At 43.0% G+C, this 14,743-nt stretch overlaps 1 protein-coding gene across 2 annotated transcripts in view; it reads left to right on the plus strand.

Annotated features, from left to right (window-relative positions):
* The window catches only part of COQ8A (coenzyme Q8A), a 49,204-nt gene that overhangs the window by 11,243 nt on the left and 23,218 nt on the right, over nucleotides 1-14,743 (plus strand). For both annotated transcript variants that reach the window (XM_074897325.1, XM_074897326.1), the window contains exons 2-5: nucleotides 2,023-2,217; nucleotides 4,533-4,946; nucleotides 6,172-6,238; nucleotides 14,576-14,650. In XM_074897325.1, the coding sequence (XP_074753426.1) occupies nucleotides 2,041-2,217; nucleotides 4,533-4,946; nucleotides 6,172-6,238; nucleotides 14,576-14,650 (733 nt within the window). In that variant the 5' untranslated portion in view covers nucleotides 2,023-2,040. The remainder of the gene's footprint in view (nucleotides 1-2,022; nucleotides 2,218-4,532; nucleotides 4,947-6,171; nucleotides 6,239-14,575; nucleotides 14,651-14,743) is intronic.

The raw sequence follows: 14,743 nt of genomic DNA on the forward strand, positions 1-14,743 counted from the left end.
TTCTCCAAATCATTACAAAGAATGCTGTATAGGTAAGGTTGAACCTTATTCAGCACCTTGTGCCAACTGCATGCTTGAATCTTCTGTGTCAGTAAAGGTGGGAAGATGTGCACCTGAGTCAGCCCTGGAACTGTGATCCTGACTGCTTAAAGATGTGGGAGACGATTGAAATAAGCAGGTGAAAAACTAACTTGCAAAATGGTTTTGGCACCCTGGCCACTCCCGATTTTCTTTTACATGAACCACAGTGATGTAGGAGAGCTGATATCCTGAGCCTGAGCTTGGTTCTAGGCTGAGATGAAGGAGCTGGTGGAACTTGTTCATCTTGGACACACTCTGTCCTGCATCCTACAGTGCCCAGTTTGTATTTGAAGACACTGAAATTGCACAGACTGTTATGAATCTGTGGTGGAGTGCCTCTTGCAGATGACACCAAGTTGGGTGGGAGCGTTGATCTGCTCGAGGGTAGGGAGGCTCTGCAGAGAGACCTGGACAGGCTGGAGCCATGGGCTGAGCCCAACTGGAGGAGTTTCAATAAGGCCAAATGCCGGGGGCTGCCCCTGGGCCACAACAACCCCCAGCAGCGCTACAGGCTTGGGGAGGAGTGGCTGGAGAGCTGCCAGTCAGAGAGGGACATGGGGAGGTTGATGGACAGCCGGCTGAACAGGAGCCAGCAGTGTGCCCAGGGGGCCAAGAAGGCCAATGGCATCCTGGCTTGTGTCAGCAATAGCGTGGCCAGCAGGGACAGGGAAGGGATCTTACCCCTGTACTCGGCACTGGTGAGGCCGCACCTCGATTCCTGTGTTCAGTTTTGGGCCCCTCACTCCAAAAAGGACATTGAATGACTCGAGCGTGTCCAGAGAAGGGCAATGAAGCTGGTGCAGGGTCTGGAGCACAGGTCGTACGGGGAGCGGCTGAGGGAACTGGGGGTGTTTAGTCTGGAGAAGAGGAGGCTGAGGGGAGACCTCATCGCCCTCTACAGCTACCTGAAAGGAGGTTGCAGAGAGCTGGGGATGAGTCTCTTTAACCAAGTAATAAGTGACAGGACAAGAGGGAATGGCCTCAAGTTGCACCAGGGAAGGTTTGTACTAGATATTAGGAAGCATTTCTTTCCAGAAGGGGTTGTTGGGTGTTGGAATGGGCTTCCCAGGGAGGTGGTGGAGTCCCCATCCCTGGAGGTGTTTAAGAGTTGGGTCGACATAGCACTGAGGGATATGGTGTAGTTGGGAACTGTCAGTGTTAGGTCAATGGTTGGACTGGATGATCATCAAGGTCTTTTCCAACCTAGACGATTCTGTGATTGGTTCAGTGATTCTCTTTGAACAGGACAGGGAACTGAGTCAAAAATTTAGCACTGTAGTGCAGAATTAGCAAATGCTGTGATAGGTAGGTGTTCTGAGCATACTTACGTTTTCAGTTAAAAGTAGCAGAGTGATCTACAAGTTGAAGATTGAGCAGACTACCCATGGAGGACAGACAAAACTTACTAATTGGAGTGGGGGTGAAGAAATTCGGCTATGTAAAATGAGCAGGCATAGCTCCAAGGCAGGAGTAGGGTGTGATAGCTGTCAGTGCACTTCATACATGCTGTCAGGCACTGAGAATATGTTCCAGGGTCTGATGATAATTACAGGTTAGATGCTAATGCTTTTAATCCTTTTTAAACATCTGGAAGGAATAAAGACCATCTTTGTAGTGTGACTGACTGACATTCACCTGTCTTTGTTTTGTCTGGTCAACGGTGACTTGAATATTTCTGTGGAGTGCTGGATCATTGTCCTAACTTGCTAACAGTCATAAGGAGAGTTCTTGCTTTTCCTGGTAAGGTCAGCTAACAGGCTGTCACTCAAGCTGGCCTGTGTGCTCTCTGAGCTACAAACAAATTCTCATGGTGGCTGGTTACCAAAGCAGAAAGATTGTGTGTGGTATGCCACTGGCTCTTAGGTGACTTGAATCTGGTTGCAAATTTGTTCCTTGGCTCCTTACTTTTTTTTTTCCACTTCTTTCTTTTTCATCTTTCAGCACAGAAAGATATCAACCATGGCGGGAGATGCCATCATGGTCATGAGAGGCTTGACAAAGCTTAGTAAAGCCATCCTAGAAACCCAAGCAGGACAGCTTCGACAGGTGCTCCTTGGGGGTGATGCAGTTACCATTGCAAGAACTCTCCAGGTCACTGCTGAGGAACAGTTCAGTTCTGCCTTGGGGAAGATGCAGGTAAGCAAAGCTCTTTGTGCAGTGTGGTCTGATGTCTTGCTTTTCCTCCAGGTACTTTTTGGTTTTGTTGTGAGAGTGGCTAGGAACTCGCATCATGCGCTAGAACTCTGAAGCACTGGATTGTTAATATAGATGTTGCAATGCTTTGGGAATTCTCCACGATTTCTGTGGTGTGCAGTAGGTGGCTTGGACGGGAATGGGAGGGGAATGTTACTGCAGAGTGTTTCTATTTCCATTACTGAGTGCATAAGACATGCTGAAAATAAAAAATGCTCTGTTCACCACCTCATCTTGTCAAAGATCAAGCTCTTGCTAAGATTGACAGGCAGCTCTGTGTTTTAGTCTCCTTCAGTCATTGATTAACTCTCCTTTAAGTGAATGAGCTCTTTTAGAGTGAATTGGATTTGTCTATGTACTTCTTCCTTTTTTGACAGAGATGGTGCATGTTGTATTTTTCAGAATGTCTCGGGGTCAGGTGTTTGCATGTTTCAGAACTGATTTTTCAAATGAGAAACGTAAGGAAAGCCAGACTCCCTTTTATTAAGCAGCAGCTTCTGTCACCAGACATGAAGATTGATTTGTAAGAGCTTCCCATTTGCTGTGTTGCCATCTCTTGAAAACATGGGTCTTGTCTGAAGAATAGAACTCTTAATCAAAAATGATCATTAACATCCTTTAGAAAGACAGTGTAGCTCAGATAATATTTTTTGAAGCAGAAACTGAGTGAACTTTTGATATTTTTAAATGCAATGAGCTTAGACTATCATGGCAGCCTGTAACTTCAGTCCTAGAATCTGAGCCTGTGTTTCTCTGGTTCTATGTAAGCTTGCAATAGAAATACCCTGTCTGTTTAGGGGGACTGTGTCTTTGTCTTGCCTTTTTCCTCCTTTTGCATCCAAGGAGAGAGAAAGATGTTCTCCTGTTTCTGTGCATGTTTTTTGGCATAAGAGAGGCCCCCATGAGCACACCTGCAGAATGCTTTCCCTGTGTTTTGTAAATGAGTTGCATGAGAGGCTGCTGCCAAAGCAGGGCTCAATAAGAAATCTGTAATCTGAAGCTACAGCATTTTCTGTTTGAAGAGAGGAAAGCTTTTATGTTAAGTGACTATATTTCACTTCTCTTGATCTGTGGCAGAGTTTTGGCTGTCTGTGTTTAAAATTTTAATTACGGAAGTAGAGGGGCCTTTTTGCTTGAAATCATCAGTTAATATTGTGGCCACGGTCCCCATCTATAGACAGATTTCTCCCCCCCTCCACCCTGTGATGTTGAGGTTCAGAATAGCATGAGACCTGCTGAATAACAGGAAAGACCATGTTCTGTTTTTTTCTGTGAGGAAGGGAAATGTAATTAGTGTTTAGGAAAGAGCCTGAAATATGCTGCCTGCTTGCCTGACAACAGCAGGATTTAAAATCCTGTTGACTGGCTCTAATAGTCATCAGTTCTTCCATGGTATTGCTGCTGATGTGATAGGTAACTAGAATATGTCAAGTAACAAGTAATAGAAGATAATGCTGTGCTGAAGCCTTATTTATTTTTCTTCATTGAAAAGTGGTGGGAAATACCTGGACTTAGAGGGGCAGCTCCTGCAGGCCAGGACAGAACAGAAAAGACTGTCAAGAGAAGCTTGCTTTGGGTGTTTCTGTGTCTGATGCTGCTGTCCTTGCTTCAAGCACTGAATTGTATGTATTTATTTTGGGATGACAACAAATCCTGCCATAGTTTAGTGGTTGAATAATGAAATGTGTTTTGCAGTTGGTAATGTCATGGCCATGGAAGGTTGAGCTTACTTTGCGTATAAGTAGGTGTCTGGTATTGCTTTGGGTAGCTTTGGGCTTGAAGGTACTGGCATGGCATGATTAGGAACAGGATGGGAAGGGGGAACATGACAAGGGTAAGAAGTGAATTTGATGAAGCTTAGCTTTTTGTTATCCCTCTTAAGTATGTCTCATGCAATATTGCAGCTCCTGTCACTTGCTGTTTCTGAGCAATGTATTGCTTCTAGTGAATTCCCAGATTGGTGACCCTTTCTGGCAGTGTATGTAGAACAAGGCATCTCCAGTTACGGGTATTTGAGAAGCTGTAAAATGAGTCTGTCCCCTCAGTGGGGTTGAAAGACTGCCAGTGATCCCAGGTGTCTTCAGTGTCCCTTCCTTTTTCCTGTCTCTTACTGTGAATGTCTGCAGTGCCAGAGTCTCTGCAAATCGCTTATTGTGGAGACATGACAGCCTAGCTGCATGCCCATCTCTCAGAACCACAGATGGGTAGGAAGCAGGTTTTAAATTACTTTCTTAAAGTATTTCTGTTATTGTTTGCAGGAACTAGGCAAACGGCAGGAGAACTTAACTGATCTTAGTGAGGATTTTGGGAAAGACTATGACTTCTCAGCCCGAGAGCCATCAGATGCTCCCATGGACTTCTCCACTGATGCTGGCAAGCCTCACGAACACAGCAGTGAAGGCCCTGCTTACTCTTACACTACGAATGGACCTTTTAGAAGTCTTGGTGAGACTGGAGATTCTGGCATGGGTCAGAAGAAGCCTTTCCCTCCCAAAATGGATGCAAGGTTATTTGGAGGCTTTAGGGACCCAGGAAATCCTTTTGCTGCTGCCTTTGGACAAAATAGGGCTTTTCACCAAGACCATTCCTCTGTTAGTGGATTAACGGCTGAAGATATTGATAAAGCCAGACAGGCCAAAACAGGTTCAGAGCAGAAACCCTACAAACAGATGGTACGTTCTTTTTAAATTAAGGATTCTCAGTACTGTGGTTCCTATACTGGATTGCCCTGACTCACCTTCTCCTGTTTTTCTCTCATTTCTTCCTCTTCCACTATTCCCTTTTGTGGAGGCAAAAGAGGGAAGTGTCAGTGCTCATTAACTCTGATCTCTGTGATATTATTCTGTCAGTAGCTTTTAAGGCTCTTCTTTAACACCTGCCCCCTCTCTATCAGATATTCTGATGTGAGAAGATGTTTAAAAAGCATACATATAGGGTTAGACTTGAGTTTTATATTAACAGGAGCTCTCTTTTCATTCACTGGACTATGAGGACTTGATGTATTTATTGGAGTATTTATTGATGTATGTTAGAGTAACAAAGGGTCTGTATTTCATCCCAGATTTTGGGGTGAAATGTTGAGCAGGTAGGGACAGCTGTAGGCTACAAAGTTTTGAAGACTGACAGGCCCTGTTCCCTTTAGCTAGTTGTTTTGCTATGGCTGTGAAGAATAAATTTGGACCTAAGCTCCTCTTAGTACAGGAAGTCACAGCATTTAATGTGTCTTGCAGTCCTTCTAGAGGTGGAGGGAATGTTGCACTCAGACTGAGGAGTAGCATAGCTCACGGTTGTTGCTTTAGTGCTTCAGGCCTGCATATGAAACAGCACAGAAGGCCCACAGCAGAATTCACAGTGGAGATACTTGCCATCTGCTATGACCTTCTGCCTCCTTCCCCAAACCCAGTATCAGATGTTATTATGGGTTTGTTAACTCAGGATATTGCTTTGATGAAACTGTATGCTTCTGCTGCTCCAGCTGTTGTGTGCGGGGGAATTATCTACAGTACTGTGAACCTGATAAACTTTCCATGAATTTTAATTCTATGTGTGGAAGGGAGTTTGGGTTGGCATTGTGCTGCTTTTCCCAAGTTCAAAATATAAGGCCTGCTAATGTGAAAGTGAAAATAGGGTTTCTAAAGCTGGTTATCAGGTCTTCTGTCTCTCCTACCCTCTTGTCCATTCCTCTGCTTACTATATGTTTCAATTCATGGGGTGTCTGTTCTGCAGTGTGTTCACTTGAAAAATCTCTCAACATACAAGGTTCAATTGTTCAAGAAAAGCTTTCTGTAGCACAGAGTTGTTCAAGTGCTTTCAGAGTTGTAGGTGTCTCACCATATGCCCAGTTCATTTGTGGATTTCTTCTTGTTTTGTTTTCCTTTCCTCCTCTTTCTGCTGCAGCTCAGTGAGCGAGCCCGGGAGAGGAAGGTTCCTGTCACAAGGATCGGACGGCTTGCCAACTTTGGAGGTCAGTTTGCACACCCACATTTGTGAAGTCACTATGCTTGTACGTACTGATTAATGGCTGGCTATGACAGTGCTCCCACTGAAGCATTAGTTGGTTCTGTTTTCTAGTTAAGCTTGCTAATAGGAAAGCGCTTTCCCACAAACAGCTGGTTAGCTCAGAGCTTGATTTTGTCTTTTTCATTACAATTATGGATCTTGGCCTTCAGTCAAAATGAAGTTATTCTTTGAATCCTGTCTTCTGACACTCTTTTATCATATCTAACTGCTACTGTGATAGTATGTTGTGGGTTTTTCGTGTGTCTGTAGTGTTTTGAGATGATAGTAGCCAAACTAGACTGTGAACAGTTTCTCCCAAGTATCATGTTAGGCCCTTGTGGCTCTTGTGATTCTCTTCTACAGAATTTGATAAGAAGTACATGTGAACAGTAGACATTCTTGTGTTGCGGATCCCAGAAGAAAGAAAAATTGCCTGTCAAATGTAATTCATATCAAGTATTATATAAAAAAAACAATTATTCTTTCTCTGTGTGTCTGTCAGTAATATGCACACTAGGAGGAGCTGGGGGCAGGGACTGATTCTATGCAGTGCAGGAATAAACAGCAAGTAAGTTTTCTGACAACATAACGTTTTAATTCTGGTCAGATCTCTTTAATGCTGTGGTTCACTGTAGGTTCTCTGACTCCTCAGTATGTTTAGTATTCCTTAAAGGGAAGCAGGATTCATGATCTGCTTTTTGGAGTAACAAGGCATCACTTTAAAACTCACTTGACTTCTTTGTTTTTAAGCTCCAGTAGCATACAGGTCTTCATTCTAATCTAGCCTTGATTTTTATGGAAAATATCACAGCACTTTTAGCTGTCATCTTCCAAACTTATCTGTGGCTGCTTGCTGACAGCTGGTGGATGTGAAGTGGCAGATGACCAAATTTTCTGTGAACTTTGCGTTCCAGTGCTGTCACTGTATGCTTCCAGCTTCTGGCACCCAAGGCTGTTGTATGAGGAAAGGCTGACTCATGCTTCGAGGGGAAATAAAACTAACTACCTGTCTTCTCCTAACCTCAGGTTAAAAAACAAAACAAAAACCCCACCAAACCAAAACCACAAAGGGAGAGTAAGAAAGAAACAATTGTTTATAAGCAGCATCCCCAGTCATATCTGTCATCTATTTTTGGTCTTGCCCTTCTCCTGTTAATCTGTTTTATATGATTTACATTGCTGGCAAGACAGAGCTCTTGCTTTCAGAATACTTTGGGGGGGACCCTGTGTTTCAAAAATGGTCTTCTGGTTCTCTGGTCTCTGCAGTCTCTCCCTCTGAATTTTTCCTTGCAACAGCAAGAAATAGTACTGTCAGTACACTGGCTAAAAAACAACAAATGTGGCCTACAGGTAGGGTTTTTTCAGTTTAAGAAATACTTTGGTAATATTTTGGTAGGCTGGGTAATGCTTGAAGAAAGTTTTTGACTGTGTGGTGAGTCTGAAGTAGTGTGGGCAGTCCCACATGAGGAGGGCTAACTTAACACTTGATGGTCAGATCTTGATCGAGACTGATACAAGCTTTAAATGAGCCTCTAGAACTGCATGGAAGGAGGGTCTCCGTTTATAGTGAGGAGCAGCCTCTGCTTCCTATTTGCTCCAAGTTCAGAGTGTTTTTTCTGACCTGCACGTGGCCTTGAGAGAGCCAGTGCAATTGTGAAACTCTATCAGCTAATTCTAGTGTGGCTTTTCCTGGCTGGCTCTTATCTGATGAGAAATGTTCTTTTCAAATTGCATCTTTATGAAGCATTTTAAATGCTTAAATCGGGAAACATTAGCTGATGGCAGAAGCTATGGTGTACCATTCACTTTTACACATTTTTGATTCCTCTGAAGTTGTTAGTGAGCTTTGACTTATGGTTGACTCTTTTCCTCTTAGATTGTGAGCAGGGAAAGATAGTACTTGTGTGCCTCTCCTGGCTACTTACTGTCCTCACTGTCAGTCCTTTTTGGGTATTAGTCTTAAGAGTGATGCAAGAGGCAGTGTGTACAATTTTTAAAAATATCTGCAAGCTGAAGACTGAGGCTGATTAAGGGAGTCTCATGAGGGCATAGAAAACAGTTTCCAACTGAGATGAGAACCGATTTTTTGCTTTCCTAAGATCCAACCCAAATTAATTTGTGGGGTTTTTTTTTTAAAGGCAAGATAAGCTTAAAGTAAACTGTTTTAAAGCTCAGTGTTGGAAGTTCCCTGTGCCTGCACAATGTGTGTTCTGTCGTGCATTTTCTCATGTCTTGCCTTTCCAGTGGAACTCAGAAACAAGGTGTAGGATGATTTAATGAGTCTCCAATTACATTATTTGTTTTTTGGAAGCACCTGCTGCTGCTATGGCATGATGGTTAACAGCTGGAAGGAGCCCTTTTACAGTGGATGTCACTGTTAACCTGTGGAATAGCAGTGACCCAGCTCTGTCCTTGCTTCCCAGCAAGGTTGGAGGGGTGATTATTTCCTTCTCTACTAGCTGCCTCTTTGCATTGTCTTGAAAATAATGAAAGGCAGGAGGCTGTTCCATATCAGTGAGGGAGGGTAGCTTAGAGCAAGCAAGCTTTTTGTGTATCGTTTGTTTGTGTGCTTTGGGGTGCCATCTTCATTTGAAGACCTCAGGAAATCATTGTGAGGAAATATAATAGTTGAAGTGGATTCTTCTTTTACCATCTCCACACCAGTCAAACTAGCATTTGACTCTGGCTCTTCCTGGTGGAATAAAACCCCAGCATTTTCTTTATTTCCATGTTAGAACATCATTTTAGACTTGGAGAAGATGGAAAGATGTTGACTACGTCAAAAGTAGAGTTCATGTAACTATTCCTGGGGTTCAGATAGCTGAATTTCCATGCTATTGGCATGATCTCATTCACACTTGAATAATTGCTCCTCTTGTCTTTGCATGTTTTTTGTTGTCCCCCTGATGTTGTAGGGAACGTTGATCTCTGAACTGTGGTGTCAGAGCACTCTGGTGGGCGATGGATGAATTAGTAAAAGGAGGCAGAAATACTTGCACTGCAGAGTTCGCCTGGCTGTTTAACTCTTCTGGAAGCAAAAACGTTTTACTGGGAAGATTGAATATCATTTTCTCCAATGCTTGCACATAATACTGAGCTAATGTTTCTCTGTAATGATCACAAGATCCTCTACTGAACTTCTTTGTCCTTTTATATGTATTTTTGTATGCTTCTTGCAGCAACTGGAGTGACTGCTCGTAGGTGTATTTATAGTACTAAATATCATCTTTGATTTTTACTTGTTTATTTTTTCTTCTCAGGATTGGAATTGGTAAAACAGATTTTTCTGCAGGTTTTTTGTTCCATGCTTGTTTTGTAGCCTCATGGGTCATCAGTTCCACCCACACAGTTCTTGATCTTTTCTTTATTTCCATTTTCCCTTCCTCACATCATTTGACTTTTCCAAGCAGTTTCTGTCTCCCTTAATCATATTCCTGATCTGTAAGTTTGTTTAATGGTATAATCCTTTTGCAATAAAGAAAATTCAGGAACCTTGGAGGGAAGTCTAGATCTGAGTGTAGCAATTTTGAATTAAAAAAAACAACTCTGGAGGTATGTTGTTCAAGGGTGTAAAGGACTGACAACTACAGGATTCAGATTGTCATGAGAGTAACAAGTGAGGGTGGCTTCTGGTGAGCATTTAATGCTCCAAAAGCTAGTGGAAACTGATGCACAACTGTCTGCAGCTTGCAACGTGTTCTGTGTGGTGCTTGTGGGAGTTGATGTGACTGAAACCGGGGCACGAGCTGCTCCAGGGAAGGGTCTCACCCCCTCCTGTGCTTGGCAGGCTGAGCAGAGTGATAACAGCCCATTCGGTCTCCTGTTTGTTTTGTTGTGTCAGTTGCTGAGCAAGAGGATTCTTCCTGAACAAAACTGATTACAGATCATCTCTTGATGGGCTTGGTTTGACGCATAAAGGGGGCTGGAGATGCCTGGAAAATGTCTGAAGAGGCACTCTGCTTGTATAAAACCAAGTGGCATTTTCCAGGCCTGAAATAATCTGTCTGCATAAAGTGCAAAATGCAGGAGTGTGACTTTCTCAAGGTGCTTGGGGATGTTATTTTCTGAGGTGCTGAACCATGGCCGTTCAGTGATGCTGAAAATTGTCCCAAAATGATTGATCTTGAAGGAAATACTTATGTTGCAGACGAGGAAAATGAAGGACGACAGGAGTGACTTGTGCAAGGTCAGTAGACTAGCGGCCCAGAGGAGGGGAGTGCTTTTCTACAGCTGTGCATGTTCTGTGAAGGGATGACCTGTTCCTGGTAACAGGTGAATGGCTGGCAGCCTGTGGCAAGTTAGCATTGGCTGGCAGCTAAGACCCATGCAGCTGCTCACTTGTTTCCTCCCACAGCAGGATGAAATAGGAAGAGCAAAAGTGAGAAAACTTGGGGGTTGAGATAAAGACAGTTTAGCAAGTGAAGTAAGGCTTCCTGTGCAGGCAAAGCAGCAAGAAGAACTCATTCACTACTCCCTATTGACAGGCGGACGTCCAGCCTTTGCCTGGGAAGCAGGGCCTTGGCATCTGTAGCAGTTTCTTGGGAAGCCAAACACTGTAACCCCAGACATCCCCCCCTTCATCCTCCTTTCTCCAAGCTGTTACTGCTGAACACAATGTTATATGGTATGGTTATCCCTTTGGTTGATCTGGATCAGCTGTTCTGGCTGTGTCCTGTCCCAGGCTCTTGTCCACACCCAGCCTACTCATTGCTGGGGCAGTGTGGATAAAAAAAAAAAAGCCTTGACACTATGCAAACACTGTCCAGCAACAGCTAAAACATCAGTATGTTATCAACACTTTCAGTCACAAATCCAACATACAGCATGATACAGGCTGCTGTGAAGAAAATTAGCTCCTAGCTCAGCCAGACCCAGTACACAGCATTATTTGTGTTCAAATAATATGTGCCTACATGACAGCCTTTCAGGTAGGTGGGTGTATAAAAGAGGCCTGGAAAACAAATCTGGTGGCATTTAATGAAATGAGTGTTGTGGCATTGAACCCTCCTCAAGTCAAGTACTTGCTTTTTGACCACTAGAGTGTTCATCTGGTTTGTAAGGTGAAGGGTGAAGTTTTCCACACTGTTTTTTGTTATGAGCTGTGTGGGCTCTGAATGCCACAGTGAATGAAATTCAAGTTGGTAAAGGAGAAGGTAATACATTCCTGAAGTTCAGGGTCAGACCAGTCCCTGGTATTGATGTTAGTGCATGTAGTTATAGCCATGAGGAATTTAGGCTATTATGTAATTCCTTAATTTCATAGTTCTTCTGATAATAACTTGGTAAGAACAAAGGAATGAAGTGAGCAACTGAGAGTTTGGAAAAGTGGCAGCTTTTTCTAAGCCCTGGATATTTATGGAAAAGAACAAGTTTTGGCATTGCTTTGAGAAATACAACTTCGAATTGTTATCTGTTTCTTAGTGATAGAAGGTTCCATATACAACTGACTTCAATTTTTGCAGGCTTGACTGCTAAGAAGCAGCAAACACCCAAGATGCACATGACCCTGTACAGTCTCAAGAGTATTACCTACCCTCCTGCTACCACATTTAGAGCAGGGCTGCATAAGTTTTCAGGTAGTTACTGAAGACTTGAAGTTAGAATGCTGCATTGCATTTTTGTGTAATGCCCTGACCTAAATATCCTGCTGCACAGTGATTATAGTTTGAAGATGCTTCAAGTTTTCATTTAAACTTCAGATCTTTAAACCAAGAATCAGCTGTTTAACTGTAAACTCATTTATGCCTGTCTTTAGTTTGAAACAGTTGTTGACTGATGATTGGAGTTAATTTTCTAGCAAATTGGACAGACTGGAACAGTGAGGAAATTCTTAAGAGCACCTATTGTAAGAGAAGCTCTATTTCTAGTGCAGTCTACAGCATAGTTTGGTTCCAATGCTCCACTGTGCATATCCATAAGAGGGGAGGTATGATACATGTTAATTTAGAATCTGATCTTGCCTACACTGATGCAAACCACAAGCTGCTCAGAGCATGCTAGAACTTCTCCAGCTTTTGGAAGACAAAGTAGAATCTGGTTCCTAGTCTTCTGTTTGCCTTTGAAGTGGTTTGCGTCTTAATGATGAAGCGATTAGAAATTTCAGATAAGTTTTACTTTAAGTGCAGGCAGTAAATCTCAGTAGTGAACATAGAGCCTTTAGAAGGAAATGCAATGTATTTAATTTGGAACCAATTATTGCCAGCCCAGTTCAGTCTAGCTCTGACAATGAACAAGCTGATTTCTGATGGGGAACATTGTTTTGGAGGTGGTGAAAGTGGGATCAAGGCCAACAGAAGTGCTCTGAGTGGTGTTCAGTGTAGGAAATCAGATTTTGTTGATGAGTTATCTATCCTGGCTTTTTGTCTGACTCTTGATGCTTTCTGCTCCAAATTGCTGTCTTGCATGTGAGATCTCATTGGAGATGATTGTATATCAGCATTTTAATAGATACTGTTTATGCTGTATTTGCTTCTTTCCTGTGGAGTCTAAGAATGTTGTTCTCACTTTGTTCAGCTAATAAAATCTCTGGATTGCTGGTGCAAGACTTGCTCAGTGGTCATGCATGGCTTGGCCCTATTGAAGGGTCTGCACAAGTTAGTAACAGCAGACTTCCTTAAGCTTATATTTGGCATTTCAGTGCTGTGCCTCCAGAGGAAAACTTCTAGAAAATACTGAAAATAAAAAAAAAAAAAAGGCAAAGCAAATAAACCACAAAACCCCCCAACAAAACAAAACTGCCCAAAATTATCTCACAGCTTTTAAATCTAAGTATTATAATATTAAAATCATAGCAGCCTGTGAAAGTGATATATTTTCTGAATGTAGATTTCTGTATTGTCATATGCTTTTAAACCATCATGGGCAATGGAGAATGAAGGGTGGTCTGATAGTAAAATGGCACCAGAGGACCCCTGGAAACAGTCTTTGAGAAGGCCTTGTAATGTCACTGATGTGTCCTGTGCTTCACCTTATGCTGGATTCTTTGGCCCAGTGCACGTAGTCTGCAAGATTGCAGATGGAGCTGTTTCTGAAGTAGACATGCTGTGCAAGTTTGAAATTTTATTGGTACAGGTGGGGTTGTAATTACCTGGTGGGAGAGAGGAAAAACTCAATGCAAGATGAGGTTTAACTTGTTTGTGCCCTTACTTCCTCGCTTGAGACTACAAAACGTGTGCATGCATTTCTTCCCACACACATGTGCAAAATGTAATGTGCTGGTCAGCTATACTTACTTCACTGTACTGACTGTGTCCCCCGGTTATCCTACCTGGGAAGCTGTCCAGTAGTGCCTCAAGGAGGGCTTCAGGTGCTTGGAAAACATGCACACCCAGTACTGCTAGTGGTGTGGAAGTCAGGCATGGCAGGGTGAACCATTGCTGAGGAGCCGTGAGGGAGCACCAGCTGTTCTGGCTGCCCACTTCATTTGTTATCCAGAAAAACAAATATTTTGAAATTGGGAAGTCAGACCTTTGGTAGTATGGATTACTGCATGATTAGATCTGTGTTTCAATTTAACCTTCTGTGGCTTCGGTCAGTTTAGTGGAGGCAGATAATGCTTCTTTTGTAGTTGCAGCTTAATCTGTGGCTGTGAGACAACGCCCTAGAATTCACTGCTTGCAAGGGTAATAGTGCATATGGAGTGCTGGTGTTTGGTCTCACGGTTTTATTGTTGTTGTGCGAGGTTACTCCTCAGCACAGCTCCTTGGAATTGCAGGTTACAACACTGATTGGATAAGGTGGGCCTCTGGAAAAACATGTTTCTGTTCCTTACAGTCAATGAGCACGTGGAAATCCAAGACAGTTAATGAGCACAAATACACCTGAATGCTTAAGCAATAGGGTCACAGAGCCTTAAACTCTACTGGCAGTGACTTCATCTAAATACAGTTTTGCTTCCCCCTGCTGTGGCGGCACAGTGAGGGACGAGGAGGATTCCTTTCTTTCCTGAGAATTGTACTGTATGAGCTTCCTTCCTCCCTTCTTCTAAATGCCAGAGTTTGAGTCTGCAGCAGGACCTCAGCCAGAGCACAGAGCTCTGAGTAGCACTTGTTGATGTGATTTCTAAGATCCGGACATCCCAGACTGGCCTAGCCTATGATACCTGGCTGGCATGCTGAGCTCAAGTACAGGGGAAAACAGTCAAACTTGAAGATGACTCCATTGCAAAAGTCAGGATGTTCTAATAAAGCTGTTTTGCTGCTGTGCATTTGACTGTGTGGCTTAAGGTTAATTACAAAAATGCCCCTGTTATGTGGCTCAGAAGGTTTTTTTTAAATTTGATGGGTCTTTTTCTTATTTAAAGGACTGGCTGTTGGTCTTGGCATTGGGGCATTGGCAGAAGTTGCAAAAAAGAGCCTTAGACCTGAGGAACGCAATGGTAAGCCCTTTCTACATTCTCATTCTTTTTATTTTAAATCTTCTTTCCCTGACAGTTTACCTGCATTTACAAGATTTTATTATTTTGAAAGCT

The sequence above is a fragment of the Athene noctua genome, chromosome 1 (assembly GCF_965140245.1).
Source record: "Athene noctua chromosome 1, bAthNoc1.hap1.1, whole genome shotgun sequence".
Taxonomy (NCBI): domain Eukaryota; kingdom Metazoa; phylum Chordata; class Aves; order Strigiformes; family Strigidae; genus Athene; species Athene noctua.